This window comes from Gallus gallus, chromosome 1, assembly GCF_016699485.2.
Source record: "Gallus gallus isolate bGalGal1 chromosome 1, bGalGal1.mat.broiler.GRCg7b, whole genome shotgun sequence".
Taxonomy (NCBI): Eukaryota; Metazoa; Chordata; class Aves; order Galliformes; family Phasianidae; genus Gallus; species Gallus gallus.
Genome location: NC_052532.1, coordinates 7,253,254 through 7,274,346, shown reverse-complemented (window position 1 = coordinate 7,274,346; position 21,093 = coordinate 7,253,254). Strand labels below are relative to the sequence as shown.

General features: G+C 45.7%; 1 protein-coding gene across 1 annotated transcript in view; it reads left to right on the top strand.

Annotated features, from left to right (window-relative positions):
- The first annotated feature begins 19,065 nt into the window (after window positions 1–19,065).
- The window catches only part of CCDC3 (coiled-coil domain containing 3), a 41,486-nt gene continuing 39,458 nt past the window's right edge, over window positions 19,066–21,093 (top strand). The window contains exons 1-2 of the mRNA XM_003640333.5: window positions 19,066–19,824; window positions 20,720–20,894. Of these exons, the coding sequence (XP_003640381.3) occupies window positions 19,412–19,824; window positions 20,720–20,894 (588 nt within the window). The 5' untranslated portion in view covers window positions 19,066–19,411. The remainder of the gene's footprint in view (window positions 19,825–20,719; window positions 20,895–21,093) is intronic.

Sequence of the window (21,093 nt, the reverse complement as noted above, 5' to 3'; positions counted from 1 at the left end):
AAAGGTGACCCATGCTCCCATCATTCACTTTAGCATACAGAACCGTGGTTGCAAAGAGATGGTCAAATCAACAACGTTTGGATGGCAGCATGGCATGATTTTAAAAGGCAGAGCTCTCAAATAAGGTCTGGTGGCATACACATTTTAACACCCAGTTCTTCATCAATCGTACCATCTAAATCCTTTTGAAAATCCACTTCTGATATTTTCAGTTGCAAACATTGCTTGTTTTCACCTCAAATGCCTTGCTGTGATATTTGGCTGAAGGGCTCAGTGTGACTCCACAAGCTGCTCTCTCACTAGGTCTGGAAATGCCATTTTTGGTGGGTTGTGAAAGTGCAGTCACCGCTATTTCCCCTTCTTCTCAGCCTGGAGGAGGGAAGAATTGCTATCACAGTGAATTGTGCTGCGCGGGCATTTTTGACAGGATGTGGCAAAGACCACATCAGGTGTTACAAACCACTGAGAGCACAATGACAGTCATGTTTTGAAAATTGTGACTGTACAGAGTTTGCCCCAAAGACCCCAGATGACACCCATGATAGGAGCTAGCTCTCCCCTAAGGTGTTTGGTTTTTGCTTTTCTAGAGCATGCTTGAGTTCTGGAAGCTGTGAGCCCTCAGTAGGACTCCAGATAGCCGTGCACCAGAGTAGGGCCATATCCTCCTCTTGGTCTTGTGGCTTCTGCTGAATGGAAACGAAGATTGCAAACACATCTCCCAAATTCTGGTACCTCTCAGATCATTCTGTGGACCTTGTTGTGTTGTAGCCTGGAATTATCTCTGTGATGGCTGAAGGAACACCTAGGAATGCACCTGCTGCAAGGAGGCATGGGTTGATGAGTTTTCAGCCATGTTCACCTTTTTTTCTTGGCAAGTGACAAGAATATTGGGAAGAATTTGGCTTGCAAGAAAAAGAAGAGAAGGTGAATTTTTCTGAGGCTACTCAAGGCTGTGAATAGAGACTTTAAATGTTGGCAGAAAAACTGTTTTTCAGACAGGTGAGGGCGCTCAGCCCTTCTTAAAAGAAGTTGGTGTGAGTCTTGAGACTGAAATACACTCGTGATTGGACCAATGCTGTGCTGCTATTGAACAAAGCCTGAGCAGGGGTTTGAGCTCTAACACTGCTAACAACTGAAAAATAAAAGACCCGGAGCTGCTGAAATAGCTGCTGATGTGCTTCAGCACAAGCACTCATTACATGCCTTAATTTTAATGGTAACTTGAAAGAAGACTTTGATCACAGATTTCTCCTTATGGAGCAGCAGGGTTTTATTTATTTATTACAATTTCAAGTATCTCCATAAAAGTAACTTGGAGGAAGATGTTAGGCTAACATACCTGGATATTCATATTCAGTGCAAGACTTTCATCTCACGCTTCCCTCTTACAGTGGTTCTATCCTTGCCTTTGTGATCTGCTTCTTGGCATGAGACCCCTTGGCCAGAACCATCCCCTATATCTGTTCCAAATTTCCCAGCAAAAGGACCTCTCTTGTACTGGGCTCTGTGTGGTGGGGACATCTGTCCACTTCTGGGAACAAACATACCCAGACCATATTACAGTATTGTTTTTAGGTAATTTAAATCTTGTTTATATGAACCTGTTTTCTCTGGCTTCACATGTATCTTCAGTTGGTTGCTGTAGCCTGCTCCAAAACCCCTCTGTGATTTTTGTTTATTCACCATTCTTTATTAGCAAATGCATAGACTTTAGTTCTTGTAAAGCTCCTTAGGACATGAAACAATGCTTCTGAGTTGTTAACCATTATTATTACCAGTAGTGGCATAAATAAAAATAGAATCATAGAATCACTCAGGTTGGAAAAGACCCTAAAGATCATTGAGTCCAACCACAACCTAACCATACTACCCTAACTAACAGCCCTCCGCTAAATCGTGTCCCTGAGCACCACATCCAAATGGTTTTTAAACACATCCAGGGATGGTGACTCAACCACCTCTCTGGGCAGCCTATTCCAGTGCTTAACAACCCTTTCAGTAAAGACGTTTTTCCTGATATCCAACCTAATGAATGTATTTTGCTGAAGTACACTTATTACATACACTTATTTTATTTACCGAATCATGGAATTATAGGGGTGGAAGGGACCTCTAGAGATCATCAAGTCAACCCCCCCCCTACTAAAGCAGTTTCCCTCTAGCAGGTCACACAGGCAGGTCTTGAATATCTCCAGAGAAGGAGACTTCACAACCTCTCTGGGCAGCCTGCTCCAGTGCTCCATCACTCTGGCAGTGAATGAGTTCTTCCTTGCGTTAGTATGGAACTTCTTGCGTTCCAGTTTCTGGTGTCAATTTAAGTCATTACTGCTATGAAAATCTTGCTAGTTGGGTATCTCATGTCCTCAAGATGAAGCATTAATCCAGCTACCATGGCAATGATTTCTATAGTTGTTCTATCTCTAAAGGTCCATCTTGTCTTGGAGAGTTAATGATTATTATGTCAATCTATTGCCACGTCTCCCATCCACAGAGATCTAAAGACTTTGCTTTTCAAATTCTGGTAATTAAATAAAACAACTATTGACTGCAGTTCTTGTTGACAATGGGCATCTAGTTCTTTCTTAGATTTATGTGTGCACGGCAAGTTCCTTCATACAGAGACAAATTGCTTAATTTAGAGTTTGTGTATGAGAAGGTGGCTGTAACAGTGCTTCCTAACTTGAGCTATGAAAGCCTCATAGGCAGCACTACTGAAGCTCAACTGCTTCATTCTGTTCCAGCACCTGTGGCCCTGTGTTGCTGTGTCATGGAAAGCAAATATCTTCATCTCTTTGGCTGGTGAGACAGAGCCAACCAGACAGCCAGGCTTCACCTGGCATAGAAGGAGGACAGTACTACATGGGGGTATCATTCAGTATCTCACTAGTGTGACCCATGAGAACTGGGTGATGTTTGAGTACATGACAGAGACATTTCTTCTCCTCTTCCTGCCTTCCTGACTCCCTCTGCAACTTTGCTATTCACTTTTCAACTAGGACCAGATCAAGGTGGGGTTAATGGCTGGAGGCTCTGTAACCAGACTTCCTCAGCCACTCCCTGGGAGCTACACTGTTCTTCCTGAACCAGGCAACATTAATGGAAGGCCAGGGAGGGGATCGGTGCTGCAGACAGCCCCCACTGTAAATCCTTGCCGCCTTCAAAGCAAGAGCCAGTCAAGGAAGAAAACAGATGAGGGAGCAGACTTTATAATCAGGTTTACAAGTTGATCAATTATTATAATTGCTGCAATAAACCAGCCACAGACACGAGAACAAGCTGATGTTATAGAAAGCCTGCTGCAAAAAAATGTGTTTCTAGACACGCTGAGTTCTGTGAGGACAAAGAAACAACCCATTAAAAACTCTTTAAGCCATAGGTTGTAACCCATAGGTTGAAACCTCTAAGTGGAAGCTCGCTTTATACATTTTATTTTTCCCCCTTCTTCACTTGCTTGTTTCCCTTTTTGTAATAATAATAATAATAATAATAATAATAATAATAATAATAATAGTTTTATTTGTGTAGATTATTGGTGATTATTGTAGATTATTGGTTAAAAACACGTGGTCATTTCCATTTGCTAAGCTCCCCCAGAGTGGACAGAGTTGCACAGGTTTTGATAGAGTGTTGAGCAGGACTCCAAGCAGCTTTGCAGTCGTCTCTATGGTACTCATTGTATCACTTGCAGCCACCTCTTTTACTCTTTCATTTCTCTTGATTCTTCTGTTGGCTCCTTTCTCAAGGGGGAGAAGGGGTACCTGACTTCAATCCATGCTCTGAAAAGAGAGAGAAGTCAGACTTGTCTTTGTATTACATCACATTTTATGCCTGTTAGAAGAGGGCTATTTATGCAAGAGATTCTGAAAAGCAAAGGAAGTGTAACCATTTAGAACAAACCTCTTTAAAAGCCCCTGTAGTGCCTCCTCCAGGCTGAAGCTGGGTGCTGGAGTCCCAGCTGGACACCACAGCTTTTGGCAGCAGAGATGCATCGCAGAGCAGAGCTCCCCTTCTAAAGGCTGCTGTGTAGTCCTGGAGGAATTTTGTGTAGGATGTGTATAGCTTAGGGCTGAGGCATGGGGAGCTCCTGAGAGTAAACTTAAGAGACATTTTCTCTGCTTTATTCTTTGAAAGCAAGGGGTCAGCTAAGGTTTCGGGCAGCCTGAAACTGCAGCCAGTAAAGTACGCTCTGGGACTGAATGAGGAAGATTGCTTTTGAGAGTGAGAGCTGGGCTGATGTATCGCTTTAATTTTGTAACTAATCTTTTCTGTAAGTGCTTCAGCCTGATATCTGTGTACCAAATGTACCAACTATGTACCTGTAGAACTTCCTAGGTTACAGCCAGCTGTCATAAATGTATCATTTTCCTGGAGCTCTCACCCCAAAACACCTCATCCTTGAACCCAGGATATGGAGAAGCACGCACTGAGTGAAAGCAACTAAACGAATCTGAGAAGAAGAAAACAACTTCCCCTTTCCACACATCAACATAATTCTTAGGCCCCTTGGATTACACATGACCTAACTTCTCTGGAAGCTTTTTTCTCCCTGTTCTTTTGCTTTCCACTTTCATTTTTCAGCAGTTGTTTGCCACTAAGATCAGAGAGGCAAAATCAATAGTGATCTAACATTAATAATTGAGCAAAGCAGGCAGCCAGATGACTAAACTCTGTCTCATTGAAATCAGAACAGTTACCTCCTTGCTTGAGCTGACTTATCTGAGAATTAGGTGCAGACAGAGGTGGTAAATGGAATAAAAACACCAGCATCTAAAAAGCTAAACATCCTGCTAATCCCTGTGCTGTATTATCATAGTTCTCACTGGAAGAGTGGCAGAAGTGAGTAAGGATTGCTCTCTTGAATCATTTGGTATCAGGATGCAATCAGGCAGAGTGGTCTGAAAACACCTTTAGTCTGTAGGAATGATCTCCCCAGGGGCTTAAGTGTTATTTCCATGTTTCATTCTAAAGCTTAAATGATGCGTTCATTGGGAGCTGATAACATAAAGTACATGAAGAAGAAAAGAGCCTAACAAATAATAGTTTTTAACTTGGGGAGTGAAAAAGGAGTCAATAAACACCTCTGGAAGATGACAAATGCACTGAGGGAGGCGTTTCTGAAAGGCATTTTCTTGCACTGCAGGGTGAGAACACAACCAGGATGTATCACCTTGCTGAAGTGCTAACCTCCCTGGAGGAGATTGCAATAAACTCCTAACAACCGTGGTAAAGGGAGAGGGTCTCTCAGCCATCACAGTAAACCAAAACCAAAAGGTGTGGTAGGAGGGCATGTCAGATTGCCATACCAGCCCAGTGGATTCTCATAGAACCATCTGAGTTGGAGGAGACCCTTAGAGGTCGTCTGGTCCAACTCCCTTGCAATGAAGAGGAACATCTACAGCTAGATTCCCCCATTTTGCAGTTTACAGACAGAAGTTGCCTTCATGTTGTCCTCTTTGAAAGCAATGGCTCTGGGAATCTGGATGAAACATGCTTATAAATACTGAGAACAGGCGGCTGCTCTGAGGTTTGTGTTGTTCTGATGGGATGGATTACCTACGAACTTGTTGTAAAGGTGTAAGTCATATCTGAGACATTAGGATATAGCAAGCAAAAGAAGGCCACTGAGAATTAATGCCAGGATCTATGAGACACACAACAGCATCACTCTTGTAGCCAAGAGACAGAAAACAGAACGTAAAGATTTTGTATCTTTCATGGGATCTCCAGGGATCCTCTTGCAGAGTATCCAGGAAAAGCATTCTGAATCCTAAGCAGAGCAATAAGGCGACAGCTTGAATAAGGGTGTTCAAATATTGCTGAGGGATCGGAACATCCATCAGGACAGCATCCTGGGAAGAAGCTGAACCCTCATCATTTCCGGGCTTTTGTGTACCATGTTGAGGACAAGCCATGTGCTGCAACAAAGCAGTTACCCCATGGAGAGTTATATGTCATTTCAACAAGAAATATTTGCCATGAGGTATAAGAATCAAGAACACTTTCCATACTGATGTGTGTAGGAATCCCACTGCTGTGTATCGAATCTTCCTTTTTAAGGGAACAACAGAGGCTGCAGTTGTGGGCCCAGTTTGTGAACTTGCTGAAGCCATAAGGGTAAGTTCCTGAGAAGCCCAGCCAGTGCAGCCTTTTGGCAGGGTGGAGTTTGCAGCCCTTCTCTCAAACAGCACAGACCAAAGCCTTTCATTTGCATTGCTTGCCATGTGTTCTTGTTATTATTTCTTTTCAATGGCCTACAGCACAACAGAAACTGCAGCACAAAGGGATCATGATTTCCAGAAGCAAACCAACCCAGAGCTGGATTAGACAGGGCCCATCCGTATCTCCTCTTCCAGCCCTATTTTTCCTTGCTGACTTTCTGTGCAGCAGCTGGCAGTGTGTGCAAACCCAGGAAAAGCCTTGCAGAGCCAAGGGAAACCCAAGAGGCAATTAATTCATCTTGAAACTGCACAGCCCTAAACTGTCACTGGTGACCTGGACTTCCTACACAGAGAGCTTAGGTAGTTGTGCATGTGCCAACATGCTGTCAGGGCTGACTTTTTATGAATGATTTTTTTGCAACGAGTAAGAGTTTGTTGAACAAACCTTTAAACATGTCAGCAAAGTCGAGGTTGTGTAGCTCTCCACTGCAGCAGGCACTGTTAGCCTCATGACTTTGCCCATTGCCCTTGGGAGTCAGTGTGGCTCTACCTGAGGAAAAGGAGCTCCAACCATGAAGTCCATTTTTAAAAGAGCTATCTATGAGAGCCAGGAGGACAGGAAGAAAGAAGGGAAGAGGCTTGTCTGTTCCTACAAAGATTGCAAAGAGGAATTCCTACCTGAGCAGAGTGTGTCTTCTCAGGGAGTTTCCCCTGGCCTTCTTTACAAAGCTCTGGGTGCTCTACCATGACCTGTGAGGCATTTGTTTGGTTTAGCTTTTCTTTGACTTTTCTTTTTTTTTAAGTTCTTGTCTGCTTTGTTTCTGAAAGAATGACATCCTGGCCCCTAACATTTCTGGAGGCAACACATGTATTCCTTACAGTGCTGTGTTACCAAGACAAAAAATGTTCCTCGTAATTAAACATGATTTGATCATTCCAGCATTTTTACGTCTTCCTAGAAGTTTTATTATCATAATTAAATTCTCTGGCACCTACTCACAACTCCAGGCATTTTCCTGAACCTTTCAACACACAGTTAGCAATTCTGAACCTTTCACTGCTGCATTTCTTTTCCTTGATTTGATAGTTATAAATTCTTTGTTAGTAGTCTTTCCTACAGAAAACCAGACGAGCTTTTTTCATATAGTCTCTATGACTCTGTTACTGTGAAACCCCAGGATCTCTGCTTTAATACACCACTGTGTTCAAATAAAATGATGTTATCTCTATATTACAAATGGGAATCTGGGATATAATGAGAAAAAGTCATACGTTTACTTATTTATCCTCTGGTACCCCATCGAAAGTGCTACAGGAAGTCAGTGGCAGAGAAAGGAATTACACCCCAGTGTCACAAATCCAACTCCCAGCTTGCTGAGTCAGCTATGTTTTACTGTCTTTCTTTGCATTTTTTTCATCCTTCATAAAATGCTCTGCATCTGCCAGTCCATATAGGACTCATCACTTTGCCAACTGCCTGTAAGGAAAGATGAACCGAGAGGGAAACAGTTTTAAGAACCAAGGACTACTCATGGGGAATCCTCTTTGAGCACTTCTGAATATTGGGTAGAAAAAGATCTTTTGCATAATAAAGCGGGCAATAGCTTGAGCTTCTGCATATCACACAATCACAAAATCACTGAAAGGTTGAGGTTGGAAGGGACCTCTGGGCCCACTGTGTCCAACCCCTGCTCAAGCAGGGACACCTAGCTCAGGCTGCTCAGGACCAGGTAGCTTCTGAACACCTCCAAGGAGAAGACTCTACAACCTCTCTGGGCAACCTGTGCCAGTTCTCCATCACTTACACAGCAGAGAAATGCCTTCTGGTGTTCAGAGGTGATCTCCCATGTTCCAGTTTGTGCCTGTTGTCTCTTGTCCTGGCACTGAGCACCACTGGAAGGAGCCTGGCTCTGTCCTCTTTGTGCCCTTCCTTCAGGTATTTATAAACATCAATGAGATCACCTGAGCCTCCTCTTTGCCAGACTGAACAGCCCCAGCTCTCAGCCTCCGCTCATAGGAGAGGTGCTCCAGTCCCTTTGTCGTTTTGGTGGCCCTTTGTTGGACTGCCTTCAGCATATCCATGCCTGTATTGTACTGGTGGCCCAGAACTGGAACCGGCACTGTAGGCATGGCCTCATCAATACTGAGTAGATCAGAATGTTCTCCTCTCTTGACCTGCTGGTGATACTTACCTTAATTCAGCCAAGAATACCATGAGCCTTCTTAGTATCAACAGCACATTGCTGCCTCAAGTTCATCTTGATGTCCATCATGACTCCTCAGCCCTAGGACCTTATGGGGATCGGTGTCAAAGGCCTTAAGGAAGACTGGGAAGACAATGTCCTCTGCTCCTCCTTCATCCATCAGGCTGGTGAATTCCTTATAGAAGCTTATCTGTTCGGACAGGTGCGACTTGCCATGCTGACTACTCCTGGAGGTTTTCTTCTCCTTCATGTGCTTAGAAATGTTTTCCAGAATTAGGCTTTCCATCACCATCCCAGGGATCATAGTGAGGCTGACAGGCCTGCAGTTCCCTAAGTACACCTTCTTCCCCTTCACGAAGATACAAGTGACATTTCTTTCCTCTATTTTTCTGGCACTTCTCCCAGCCGTACAGCCACATCACCAGGTGCTGCTGTGCGCAGCAGTGGTAGGATTTATGCTAGCTCTGTTGTTACAAATTAATTGCATAGGCTGTAGAAGCTTCACAAACGTTGACTCTTCACCTTTTAAAATCCAACCCCATGTCACCCTCCCACCATGACTCACGAGACCCACCGGTATTCTCAATCTGAAGAGAAGCCACCCACAGCTTGCGTGCTGCAATGCGAAGCAACGCTGCTGAAAGGAACATAAAAATCTTGCTCTTTGTCAGACAGAAACTGAGCCAGAAGCCAGGTTTCAACTTTTGCAGAGCTTGGCCAAACCTTGTTATTAATTCGGCTTTCAACACAACAGCACTGAAATGCAAAACTGCCCTTTAGGTGGATGGACCATTTCCTCAGACTGAGTAGGATTATAGCTCTCCCGCTGCCAGAGCAAGCAGGGTGCTCTGGCTCTTCACCATAAGTGCTGGGGTGAAAAAATGGTATTCAGCCCTGTCAGATCGTGCTCCCACAACAAAGTCACCCCATCATGCCTAGAGAGTGGCTTTGACACAGATGCTAGTAGTACCCAATACAGTCCTAAATAATTTCACTTTATTTACTGCAAATACGGCTTCAGCCATGAACTAGGCAAGGACTTTAAAAAAGCCAAAAAACTCAAAAGCATTTTCCTTACATTATTTAGGCTGCAGGTCAATGTCTGTCAGCAAACACCTATTCAGTCAACGTTATCACTGCAGCGTGAGGTCTGATAAGGGTTTAATTGCAAAAGAAAAGTACAGCCTCTGGGACCGCAGTTGCAAAAGCAATTTCCTCCCTTACAATGGAGACAGTAACCAAACACCAAACACCCTCCTGCTTGATGAGAACATGAAAGATTTAGGGACAAAGGTAGGGCATGGGGGGCCAGAGGAGCCTGTCGGGAGCCTTGGATGAGCTCAGCCCACGCAGCCACCTCTGCTGGCCCCCTGTACTCCAGCCACTTGGAGCCAAGGCACTTGGGGATGAAAGTGCATGGATGGAGGAGAAAAGTCTATGGAACAACACTGTGTCTTTGTTTCAAGTGAAGCAGCCAAATTTACTGTGGGATGCAAAGCTGACCCTGGGGTGAAAGATATTACTGAGCTTCCTCACAAGCCGCCCTTCCAGCCCCAAGCCAAACCCAGCAAATCTTGGATGTATTTGCATTTAAAAGTAACAGAGAGCAAAAGCTCCCTCACAGATTGTCCTAGAGGGAGTAGAAAGCAGCAGAAGCACTGCAGGATGGTCGTTGTGGATTTTATGGTGGACAATTTTCTTTTACAGGACAATTTTCTCATTATCGTTTCATTTCTGGTTTACTAATAACATGTTTATCAACGCAGGGATAGTTTTAGAAGAACTAACAAAGCTGAAAGCTGGGTGAAAGCAAGTCATGTTCTGGGGGTTGTTCACAGCTACTTTTATTTGAAATATATATATATACAGAGAGAGAGGAGTCCACACCTGTGCCTGCTGCACTACGCTATTTTTCAAGTTTGCAGTTGTTCTCCAGAGAATCCAAGTGACAGATTTATGCAAAACTGCAGTTGGGATCTTTGCTTGCCCTGGAGCAAGGCTTTTATCTGAGGCTCTTCTTCCCCCCCCCCCCGTCACCAGGCAATGGTGAAGAGGAGGAATACATCACACTTGAAAAAAAAGCAAAGGAGAAGAATCTTTCACAGCTGTTCCTAGCAGCTGGGATATATTTAATCAGAACTGGAAACTAACATACATCTCTATAAGAAAGAGGTTTTTCCTTTCTCCTTTGGTTATGTTATCACCTATGTGGCTCAGGGCTGAACCTCAGCACCAAACTAATGGTGAGAGGACAAATGGGCCATGGGTGACTCTGTACCCAGATTCCCAGTAACTCCTGCAAACAGGTGGTCTTCTGAGTAATGGAGATGTTTTCTTCAGACTGTCCACCTTGCAAAAGCCCCTTCTAAATGTTTCAAGACCTCACTCAGGCTATGCCCATGCTTGGCAGCAGTCTCACTATAGCTGGGTTTTTAGTAGTGCCTGCAGAAGGCAGCCCTTCTCTGATCATTGCACTGGGCTACTCTCCTGAACAAATGGGTTTTTAGAGCTCTTGGCTTGTTTTACACTTCTGCTTTTAAATGGGAACCACAAAGAAGGTACTTTCTTGTGTCTCAACAAGTTCTACGCAAACATGGGCCCAAACTGGCTCCTACTCATAGCTGTAGGTAATGGTAAATCTTCAGCAGCAAAAGAACTTCTGATGTCTCCTAACCATCGTGCCTTAGTTCAGGGTGGTAAGCCCTCAGTAGCTGTTCGGACTGTGCTCTCCTAGAGAACAGCTAGGTTCATAGAATCATAGAATTGTTTGAGTTGGTGGGGACACTTCAAGGCCATTTGGCCTAACTCCCCTGCAATGAATGGGGACATTACAACTAGACCGAGTTGCTCAGGGCCCCATCCAGCCTGATGTTGGATGTCTCCAGGGATGGAGCATCCACCACCACTCTGGGCAACCTGTTCCAGTGCCTCACCACCCTTATTATAAAAAAATTCTTTCTTATATCCAATCTAAATCTTCCCTAATAGAAAGCAATGGTTTAATCTCCACTGCTTAGTGTGCAGATGTCCTGAAACCTTCTGTCCTGGAATCATTAATTAAATTAATGCAGAACTTTAATTAATTAATTAAATTAAGGCAGAACTTTAGAGGCAAAAACTTAACACTTTGATGGACTTTCTTGTGATGCTCGTCTCCATGTTATCTGAGTACTTAATAAGTTAAGAAATGCATCTTCACAATTGGTTTACGCAGTAAGAAGCTAGTATCTATGTCATCTACCAGGCTTGACTTTTTGTTCCTAAATCTTATCTTTCCAGTCAATCTCCTTTTCCATCCCAATCTTTCAGCCAGATATGTAGGTATTGTCTCTACTCATAGAAGCACGGTCTTCAACACAGGTAAAATAAAACATCACTCTTTAGCCTTCCTTGGTGAAGAGACCATCAAAATGTTTTTCTCACAAGTCTACCCAGAATAAACATGCAAAACATGATGTTTTAGCCCAAATAGTTAATATAACCCAAGGAGGAGCCAGGCAGCTTTGCTATCAGGAAAAACAATCCAGCAAATAATTTGCTTATCTTGTTGCTGATGGATTTTGTAGCTCCAGCATCACCTGTCTTGTGTCAAAAATCCAGAAAGCCCTATCATACCAGGAAAGAGCAAGATCTGCTCAATCCAACATTGCCTTAAATTTTTCTTGACGAGTTACTTCCTTCTCTACCCTTTTCTCTCACCCCAGATCTTTTTCTGCCTCTTCACCCCCTGCCTTTTCCCCACTCTCCCCAGGGCTGGGAGGCAAGAGCCCAGCCTCTGGAAGAAGCAGAGAAGAACTGCCAGATTCAATGGGATTCACTCCCCAAATCCAGAGATCATTGGGTGCTGGTGAGATGTAGGTAGCAGGCTCTTGTGTTCCTTATCACATCCCTGGAAAAAAATTCAGATACTCCACTGATTTCTGAAGTTGACAAGGAGAAACGTGGTGAATATGAAGCACATGTTGCCCTACAATGGACTGTATTTAAGTAAAAATGAGGTAAATTGCATAAAGGTTTTTTTGTAAGAGGACTGTCGTATACCATGAGACAACTTTACCGGAAAGAGCATCTCTAATGAGAAATAAATCACACTGACCTTTGCTCTAGGGCTTGAAAGCAGGTTTCTTTGGGGCTGCAGAGATTCATTTGCCCTCCAGCAGTGGAAGAATTAAGATGTTATGTTTAACATAAACAGGAGAGGTTTAATCCCAAATCCTCACATGAGTGCACTTTGTATTCTCTTAAAAGTTCAGTAATTCCATAAGCAAGATGGACAGTTAGGTTATTTTAGACTCAGAGAAAGCAGGGGAGGAACATAAGAGACATCAAAGGGAATTAACTCATCAGGGTAAGAACCCAGTTGTGAAAACTGAGCACAGTGTGAGTTCAATTGCATTAACTATACATTGTGCCAAGATTGCTCACTATAGATGCCTCTCTCCTCTTGTCTCTGTCCTGCATTAGGATTCAGACTTGACCAATATTGCTTTCTTCATGTGATTCTACAGCCAAAGAGACCCAGTGTGAATGACAGGGTGTGGAAGGGACAATGACTCAGGCAAAAAATTTGGTCACTTACCTCCATTTGACTGAGATATGACTGAAATGCAAACTTTAATTTGCCGATACAGTTTTTCTGTAGAGTGACCAATGCAAATTGTTCCGTCCTTATGCAACACTTACTAGCAGAATAAACACAGTTCTTTGGTGAAGGGTTGGATGTGCTACTCCCTCACTGGCTCTTTGGAGGTCAGCCTCTACAATACAGTACTCATCTCTGGTCTATGCAGGAAAAAGGAACATGGAAAATCTGGGGCAAGCATGCTGCTGGTAATTTTGGTTATCCTGTCACCAAGTGACAGAAGCTAGCTATATTCAGTTTATTCAAGAGATTACTTGGTGGTTGGATTATACATGCTGAGACTGGATGAGGATTTTTAATCACAGAATCATTAAGGTTGGAAAAAAGCTCTAAGATAATCTCGTCCAACCATCAACCCATCACCACCATGCCCACCAAAACATGTCCCTCAGTGCCACATCTGCACATTTCTTGAATACCTCCAGGGACTGCACCACTTCCCTGGGCAGCCTGCAAGTGGTTGTGGTTTCTTCTCATTGTTTTTTGTTGTTTTTCTTTTTTGATGTAGAACATAACAGCACAACGTCATCCCATGGCTGGAAGCTGAAGCTAGACAAATCCAGAATAGGAGAAAACATAAGGTTTTAGCACTGGAGTAACTTACCCAGTGGTGAACTTGCTTCTTCACCATCAGAACTTTTGAAACAAGAGTTGGATGTAATTTTTTTTTTCAGCTTTCTTCTTCTAAATTCAGTTGTGGTCGTGATACAAGAATCCCTAATGGACATTTTCTAGCCAGTGTGGTCAGATCAGGCTTTTCTAATGGTCCCTTTCTTATGCCTTTAAAACCTCTAACTCCTAAGAACTGAATTTACCTGGACCAGAGTTCACCCCAGGGACAGGAGAATAAGACATCTTTACCCATTCCTCCATGGCTGTGGGAATGATATGTTAAGATATTTTTCTCATCACCAGTTGTGTCAGTGGTATGTGTTATACAGATGTGTGTCTACTGGGAGCTATGCTCAGACAGCACATTTCATTTTGATTTATGAACAGCCTTCTGAGTGCAGCACTGCTGACTTGGGCTGGAATCAGCCTGCACATTGTTGTTATTCTTATTCTTGGACCTGTGGTCACAACTCATGTTCCAGATGCTGGAGAAAAACAGAGCTGAGGAGGTCCTTGCCTCAGAACTTGCCCATAGGAGCTGGCATAAAGCAAGAGTTGGATGTGGGTGGATGATGGAGATGGGTTGTGAATGGGAAATCAGCAGGTATAGCTACAAGCTGGGTGGACAATTGTGGGCTAAGACTGGGTCTGCACTGGAAAAGATACTGCAGGACTAAAGATATCAGAGGAAAGAGCCTGAACAGCAACTTAATTGTGTGAGTGGTCAGAAAGGTCACATCTGGTCTACATGACCCTGAGAATGGAGAGAGAAGCCTAAGCTAAGGTTGACATCCAGGCTGTCAGCCAAAGTGATGGTAGGATGAAGTGAGAGTGCCAGTGCCTGGGAAAGGCACTCCCATCTCTTCAGGGAGTTAGTCAACATATCCCTCTAGGAATCTGTCCTCAAGGACGAGGGAGCAGAGCAGAGCCAGAAGCTCTTTAAAGAAGCTTTCCTTAGAGCACAAGAGCTCTCCATCCCCAGGTGTAGGAAGTCAGGAAAGGAAGGCAAGAGATCGACATGTCTGAATTGGGACCTGCTGGTCAAACTGGAGAGCAAGAAGAAAATAGGCAATGGAAGCAGGCACAGGCAACCTACAAGGAGTATAGGGATGCTGCTAGGATGTGTAGGGATGCTGTCAGGAAGGCCGTGGCCCAACTGCAACTGGACTGGGCAAGTGATGTGGAGAAGAATAAGAAAGGCTTCTGTAGATAAAGCAACCAGAATAGGAAAGTCCAGGAGGTTGTAACCCCCTTGTGAGCAACACAGGCAGGTTGGTAACAATGGAGAAGGAGAAGGGTGAGGTGTTCAACAACTTTTTGCCTCAGTCTTCACTAGCAACTCCTATACAGTGTATTCCTAGCTGATCCCCAAAGACAAAGCCTATATCTTCATAGTCACAATTACAGTTTAAAAGAAAGAAGGTGACCAAAAGAACCACAGGGAATATGATTTTTTTAACAGGAATCATCCAGCCCAGACAGTTGCATAAAAACATTTAAATATAATGGAACAAACATCAAAATGTGTGAGAAGAATGACTCAACTTAGAGAAGCACAGGCAGAAGAAGTGTCCTGTTGGGACACTAATGTAGCTGAATACTCCTCTCTCTGGGTTTCTCAGTTTAAAGAGGGGTGGATGTGGGGGAAGAAATCTGGTTTTGAGATTTTGTACCCTGGGCTACAAAGGAATCATTGCAGATATATGAATAAAAGACAGCTGAGCTGAGGTTTGAGATCACCTGCACCCATCAGATGGGCAACCAGACTCCAAGTACCGTGCCCTTGTTTGATACCTGGGCTAACACTCAACTCTGTCAATACTTTAAAGGCAAAAAGAGACAGAGACAAACTATATTAAAAGGCTTAAATCACCCGTATCACCATAGAAGCAGCAAAGAAGATGACACAGTCTGGAGGGAGAAACCTTTGGTCGGAATATCTGTAAAGGTGTGAGAAAGAGAAGGAAGAGCCACAAGCCCATCTCACAGCCTACAAGCCTATCTCAGCGGAGGAAGTGAGTGAATTACTGTGGCACATTCATGAATGGCCTGAGAGCTAATTGGCTCCACTGACGCTCCTCTGATTAGCTCGGTTTTGGCTACAGCACTTGTCAGACCCATGCTGAGTTCACAGCAAAGAAATATTCATGCTGTACTGAAGTCCGTCTCAGATCAGGTGGTGGATCCCTGCAGAGAAAGCAAACACAGATCTGAAGGATGTGGCCTCCAGGGAGGGCTACTAAATCCTTACTCTGTGTCACTGATTCCATGTTATCAAGAGCTGGAAGAGAGAAGGCTGCTGGAAAGGCTGCGGTTGCTCGTGCTTCTTTTCACTACCTCAGAAACAAAGGGAGAGGGAAGAAAACTGATGGTGTAGAGAAAATTGACTTCGGTAGAGAAAGACTTGAGAGCAAAATGTCATTAATCATTGTGATCCAAGTACAGATGGCTGCAATTATTTACTAAAATACTGATCTGAACGTGGTTTATGAACTCAAGGAAAACAGCCCAAGGGAGCAGCTCGTTTGGATGGAAGGCATAGTTGATGAGCTTCTGACAGGGAGAGGTCCCAGCAGGGGACATCTCACAGAGGGCACGAGAGGAGCAACCCCAAACCTTTACAGTGGTACCAAATTCAGCAAGCATAAATGGAAGACAGCAAAGAAACCAGGTACTTTAAGGTCAGAGGTATTGTAATTTTATGTGTACTGTATCTGTTCAAGAACTGTGGCCAAGACCTCATTTCAGCTCATTCAGCTCTGACTCAGCCCTATGGACTCCTTCTGTGTCCTCACAGTGCTGACACTACCACCTCTGCAGGATCACAGAGAGATTCCAAAGAACACTAATTACTTGCTTCCACACTCTGGTAATCACCGCCAAAAGGAGAACTGGAGAGCATCAAACAGAGCCAGTGTGTGTGCTAGCAATTGCTATTGTGTGTTCTGAGACGGCTCACTGATTCCAGGACTCTGGTCACATGTGAGCAGTTTAATTCAGACAATTAACAGTGGCATTAATTAAAGACACTTCCACATTCTGGCTCTGAGCTGCCTGTGTTCCTCTCTCTTTCTCTCTGTCCTCTTCCCCGCTGTTACGTGGTGGCTAACAAAAACGTGAGCAATGACTGAACACGCTCAGCTGAGATTAAATACTTCCAAGTGCTCTGGGGACAGTTGACCATTACAACACACAGTAAGCAGAGATGGAGCTTAAATCTGGCTCTCTTCTTCCCAGAAGATATCAGTCTCTTACGTATACACAGAAGAAATAGCGATTGTGTCTGACGTGACTGTAAGAATTTGGTTCCTGGGACAAAGTAACCTATGGCTGCAAATACTGCATCAGCTTCTTGGGGTTCCACAGAAGCTGGGAGTGATGACATACCTGTGTGTTGCTGCCCACACCAAGCATGGGATTCAACCTGATGAAGCCACCAAGCACCAATGCCAAATGTGCTACATGGAGAGACTGAACATCTCTGCCATCACTTGCAGCACTTCCCTCCTTATGTGATCCCCATGTCTTCAGCCACGTCTCAAAGCATCCTTTCTTGAAACAAACCCAGCTATGAGGCTAGTGCCAAGGCCCCTGTGTACACCGTACTGCACAAAATGCCTTGAGGACTGCCCTAGCTTTGTTACCACCTGAAAGACGTGAGGTGGGGTTGGCGTCTTCTCCCAGGTAACAGCAATGAGGGCATGAGGTAATGGCCTTAAGTTGCACCAGGGGAGGTTCAGGTTGGATATTAGGAAGAACTTATTCTCAGAAGAGTGGTGAGGCATTGGCACAGGCTGCCCAGGAAGGTGGGGGAGTCACTGTCCCTGGAGGTGTTCAAGAAAAGGGTAGATGTGGCACTGGGGGACGTGGTGAGTGGGCATGGTGGGGATTGGGCTGATGATCGGACCACATGATCCTATTGGCCCTTTCCAACCTTAATGATTCCATGATTCCAAGTCAGCAACAGCCTCAGTTCTTTGTTTTCCTCCTTTGTTCTTATTTCCATACCTAAAACGTACTGAATGAAGCCGTGAAACCTCCTCTGCCACAATTTATTCCCTTCGGTTTCCAAAGCAGAAACAGTTTTTCCTAGTGGTTAACACTGAAACAAAATAAAAGTTAAACTTGCTGATCTGTTGGGATTTCCTGAGGATGTTTTCTTCAAAGAAGTCTTTTCAGGTTGCCTGCTCAGATTTTTCCAAAAGTTATGAAACCATTTGTTGATTTCCAAGAAACAGATTGTGAAAAATGCTATGAAAGCTCCATCTATCATTCGGGAGGATTTGTTAGAAAAAAAGAAGTCTGCTTCTGCTTTAGCAACTTTGCTGCCCTTGCCTAAAACTACGTTTAAATTCACCATGGGACCGTGTCATTGTGAAATAGGGATATCACCCTTATTAAACTCCTCAGGCTATTTTCTGCCAACAGCTGAACCTGATGAAGTTATTCCCAAGGGAGACACTTGTCACTGAAAATGTCTGGCTGTCATGAAGTTGGCTTAGCGTTGTTTAACTTGTGGTTCATTATTTCGCACAGTGCTTCCAGCCCTGGCCATGCACGGGGACCCCCCACGCCGGGCACAGCACCAACGAGGAACAAAATGGGATCTTCTGCTCCTGAAGGCTCAATAGAAGTCCTTCCGGAGAGCAGAAGCAGATGGAATCAGACAGACAGACAGAGGAGAGGATTAAAGGAATCAGCCAGGACTTACAGTCAAACTTTCAGTAGTCATCAGCGTTAGGGGGAGATTTACCCAGGACCACATCTGCATGACATTCATATTCCAACAGAAGTTTTTTTTTCAGCATCCCAAGCTCATTTTTGGCCACGTTATTACCAGTGAGATCTAATGTGGGAAAAAGGACAGAACTGAACTAGAAGGAGCTATTTCGGGCTGCAGATGGTGCGGGGCCCCTGGGGATGCTCGAGAGCTCCGCAGCAGTGCGTGTGCCAGGAGAAGGGTCGGGCTCGGAGCCATCGGCCCGAAAGCTGGAGGAGCCCCGGGGTGCCGCAGCTCTATGGAGAAGCGGTGGGAAGTGACCACGCAGAGACCCCGGCTTTTCATTTTTACCTTTCACACCAGCCGCATTTTGAAAGCGTTGCAGGCTTCTAGGAAAGGAAATCGCAAGTGGGATCCGGCACCTCCCTCTCAGTCCCTGCCCTCCCTATTAGACCTCTCTCCACCTCCCCGAGCCCCGGGTACCGCCAGTGTTCCCCATGGGGTCAGGGGATGCCCAGCGGCAGCTTTACCCCCAACCACCCCCCTCCTCCAGGGGCTGTGCTTTGCCCTTTGCATCTCCGCCCTTTTACATCTCTCTTCTTTGCACGTCCGTCCCGTCCACCTCTTCCCTCCGCATCCCTCCTCTTCTCATCCCTCCCCTTTGCACCCCTCCCTTTTCACCTCCCCCTTTGCACCTCTCCCATTTCCCTCCCTCCCCTTCGCATCTCTGCCCCTTCGCATGTCTCTCCCTTTTCCCAGCCCTCCCCTTTGCATCTCAGCTGCTCGCATCTCAACCCCTTCGCACCCTCACCCCTTTGCATCTTCACTCTTTCACTCCCCAAACCCTCTTAAAGTCTCTATTATTATTATTTTAATTTACGGGGTGCACCTTTGCCTTTCCCACCTTTTGCTTCAACCCCATCCCTTCTCCCTCTACACCCACCTATAACATCTCCGGGCTGTCCCCTACCCCTCTTCTCCCCCATTCCCATCCCCACTCCCCAGTCCCGGTGCCGGTCCCGGAGCGGAGCCAGGCGCGCCCCCACCCCCCCCCCCCGGCTCGGAGCCACCCGCGATGCCGCCGCCCGCGGGGCCGCTGCTGCTGCTGGGGCTGGCGCTGGGGCTGGGGGCCGGGGCGGGCGCCGGGGGGGGCTGCCAGCTGCCGGCCGAGTGGCGGCCGCTGAGCGAGGGCTGCCGAGCCGAGCTGGCTTCCATCATCGTTTACGCGCGGGTGTTGGCTCTTCACCCCGATCCCTACGGGGCTTACAATTATCTGCCCTGGCAACGGGACCCCCCCTCCGGTGCCAGCTCGCAGCACAACCCGGGAGGACTCTTTTATTCGGCTGAGATCGAGCTGCTGTGCGACCAAGCGTGGGGCAGCATGCTGGAGGTGCCCGCCGGCTCCCGACTCAACCTCACCGGGCTCGGCTACTTCTCCTGTCACTCGCACACCGTCATGCAGGGCTACGCTTACTTCTTCTTCCTTCGGTGAGTCCCGGCCTTGGGGGCCCGGGGGGGTCTGGGTGCTGTGGCACAGCTCCGGGCATCCTCCAGGGCTGGGAGGGTTGGCCCCGTCCCGCTGCTCTCCCCGCAGTATTGCATCTTCCGCACATCCACCCCAAAGAAACATCCCAAGCTGGGATATCCCAGCGCTGCTTTAATGCTGAGCTGCTGTTGAGCAGCCCCTGGGTGCTGCTGCTTTTGTTTCTTCATGGCCAGATCTCCTCTCCAGCGCTGGAGAAGGGCCAGTGCCTGTTCTCCAAAGTTTGGCATGAGAGTATAGGAGCAATCCCCAGATGCACACCCGACAGCGTTCTCTCGGCCCCAGCCAAATCGTGACTTTGGGCTCATTGAAAGAATAAGAAAATAAACCACAATGTGGGAACAAAGCCATCGCCCTGACCTTTCAATCCAGAAGCATTTGCAAAATGTTGCTTTGTGGCTTGTTTCGAAACGCTCACTACATCCTTACACTGGGTGCATAGCAAAACAAGTTCTGATGCTGTCCAGTGCTCAGTCTGGGACAGTATCTTTAAGGACATGCCTTCCAAAAGTTATTTATTGACTTTGAAGGAGCACTTAGACTCAGGGGTCAAGAGCAAAGCAATACAAATTCAGTAGGAACCAAAGGCCGAAAGAGAGATTTGATGTATTTTGGGAGCTCATTGATATCTGCAGGGCAGCAGGAGCCTGCCAGGTCCTCCCTGCAGCTACCAGGTCAAATCCATGGGGAATATAGGCAGCAATGTGCCGGGAGTGCTGAGAGCCATGCGTTGGCTCAAAGTCTGTCCATGCAACTTTGGTGGCCCTTGGCTGGGCTGGGGGACGACGGTGACTTCTGCAACAGAGCCTTAAAGCAGCTGCCCCATGGTTTGTGTTTCAGCATGGATGAGAATTACATCCTCCTGCCGCATGGGGTGAACTTTCAGGAGGCGATTTTCCCGGACACCCAGGAGAACAGGAGGATGTTTGCCAGCCTTTTCCAGTTTTCCAACTGCTCGCAGGCACAGCACGCCCTGAGCTTCTCCAGCGACTGGGAGATCCAAGAAGACAATCGAGTAAGGGATTTATTTGCTCTTTGATGCTTGTTTTCTAGGTGGGCACAGACATCCAAGTGTCATTTGTATGTGTATATGTCTCTATGTATATATGTATGCAGATTGGCTGGTGCCTGATTTTCCCGGTCCATTGGCACCATCACTGGCAGATAACACCCTGGTGGTGGGGAGATGTTAAGTTCTTCTTTCAGTGCTCACC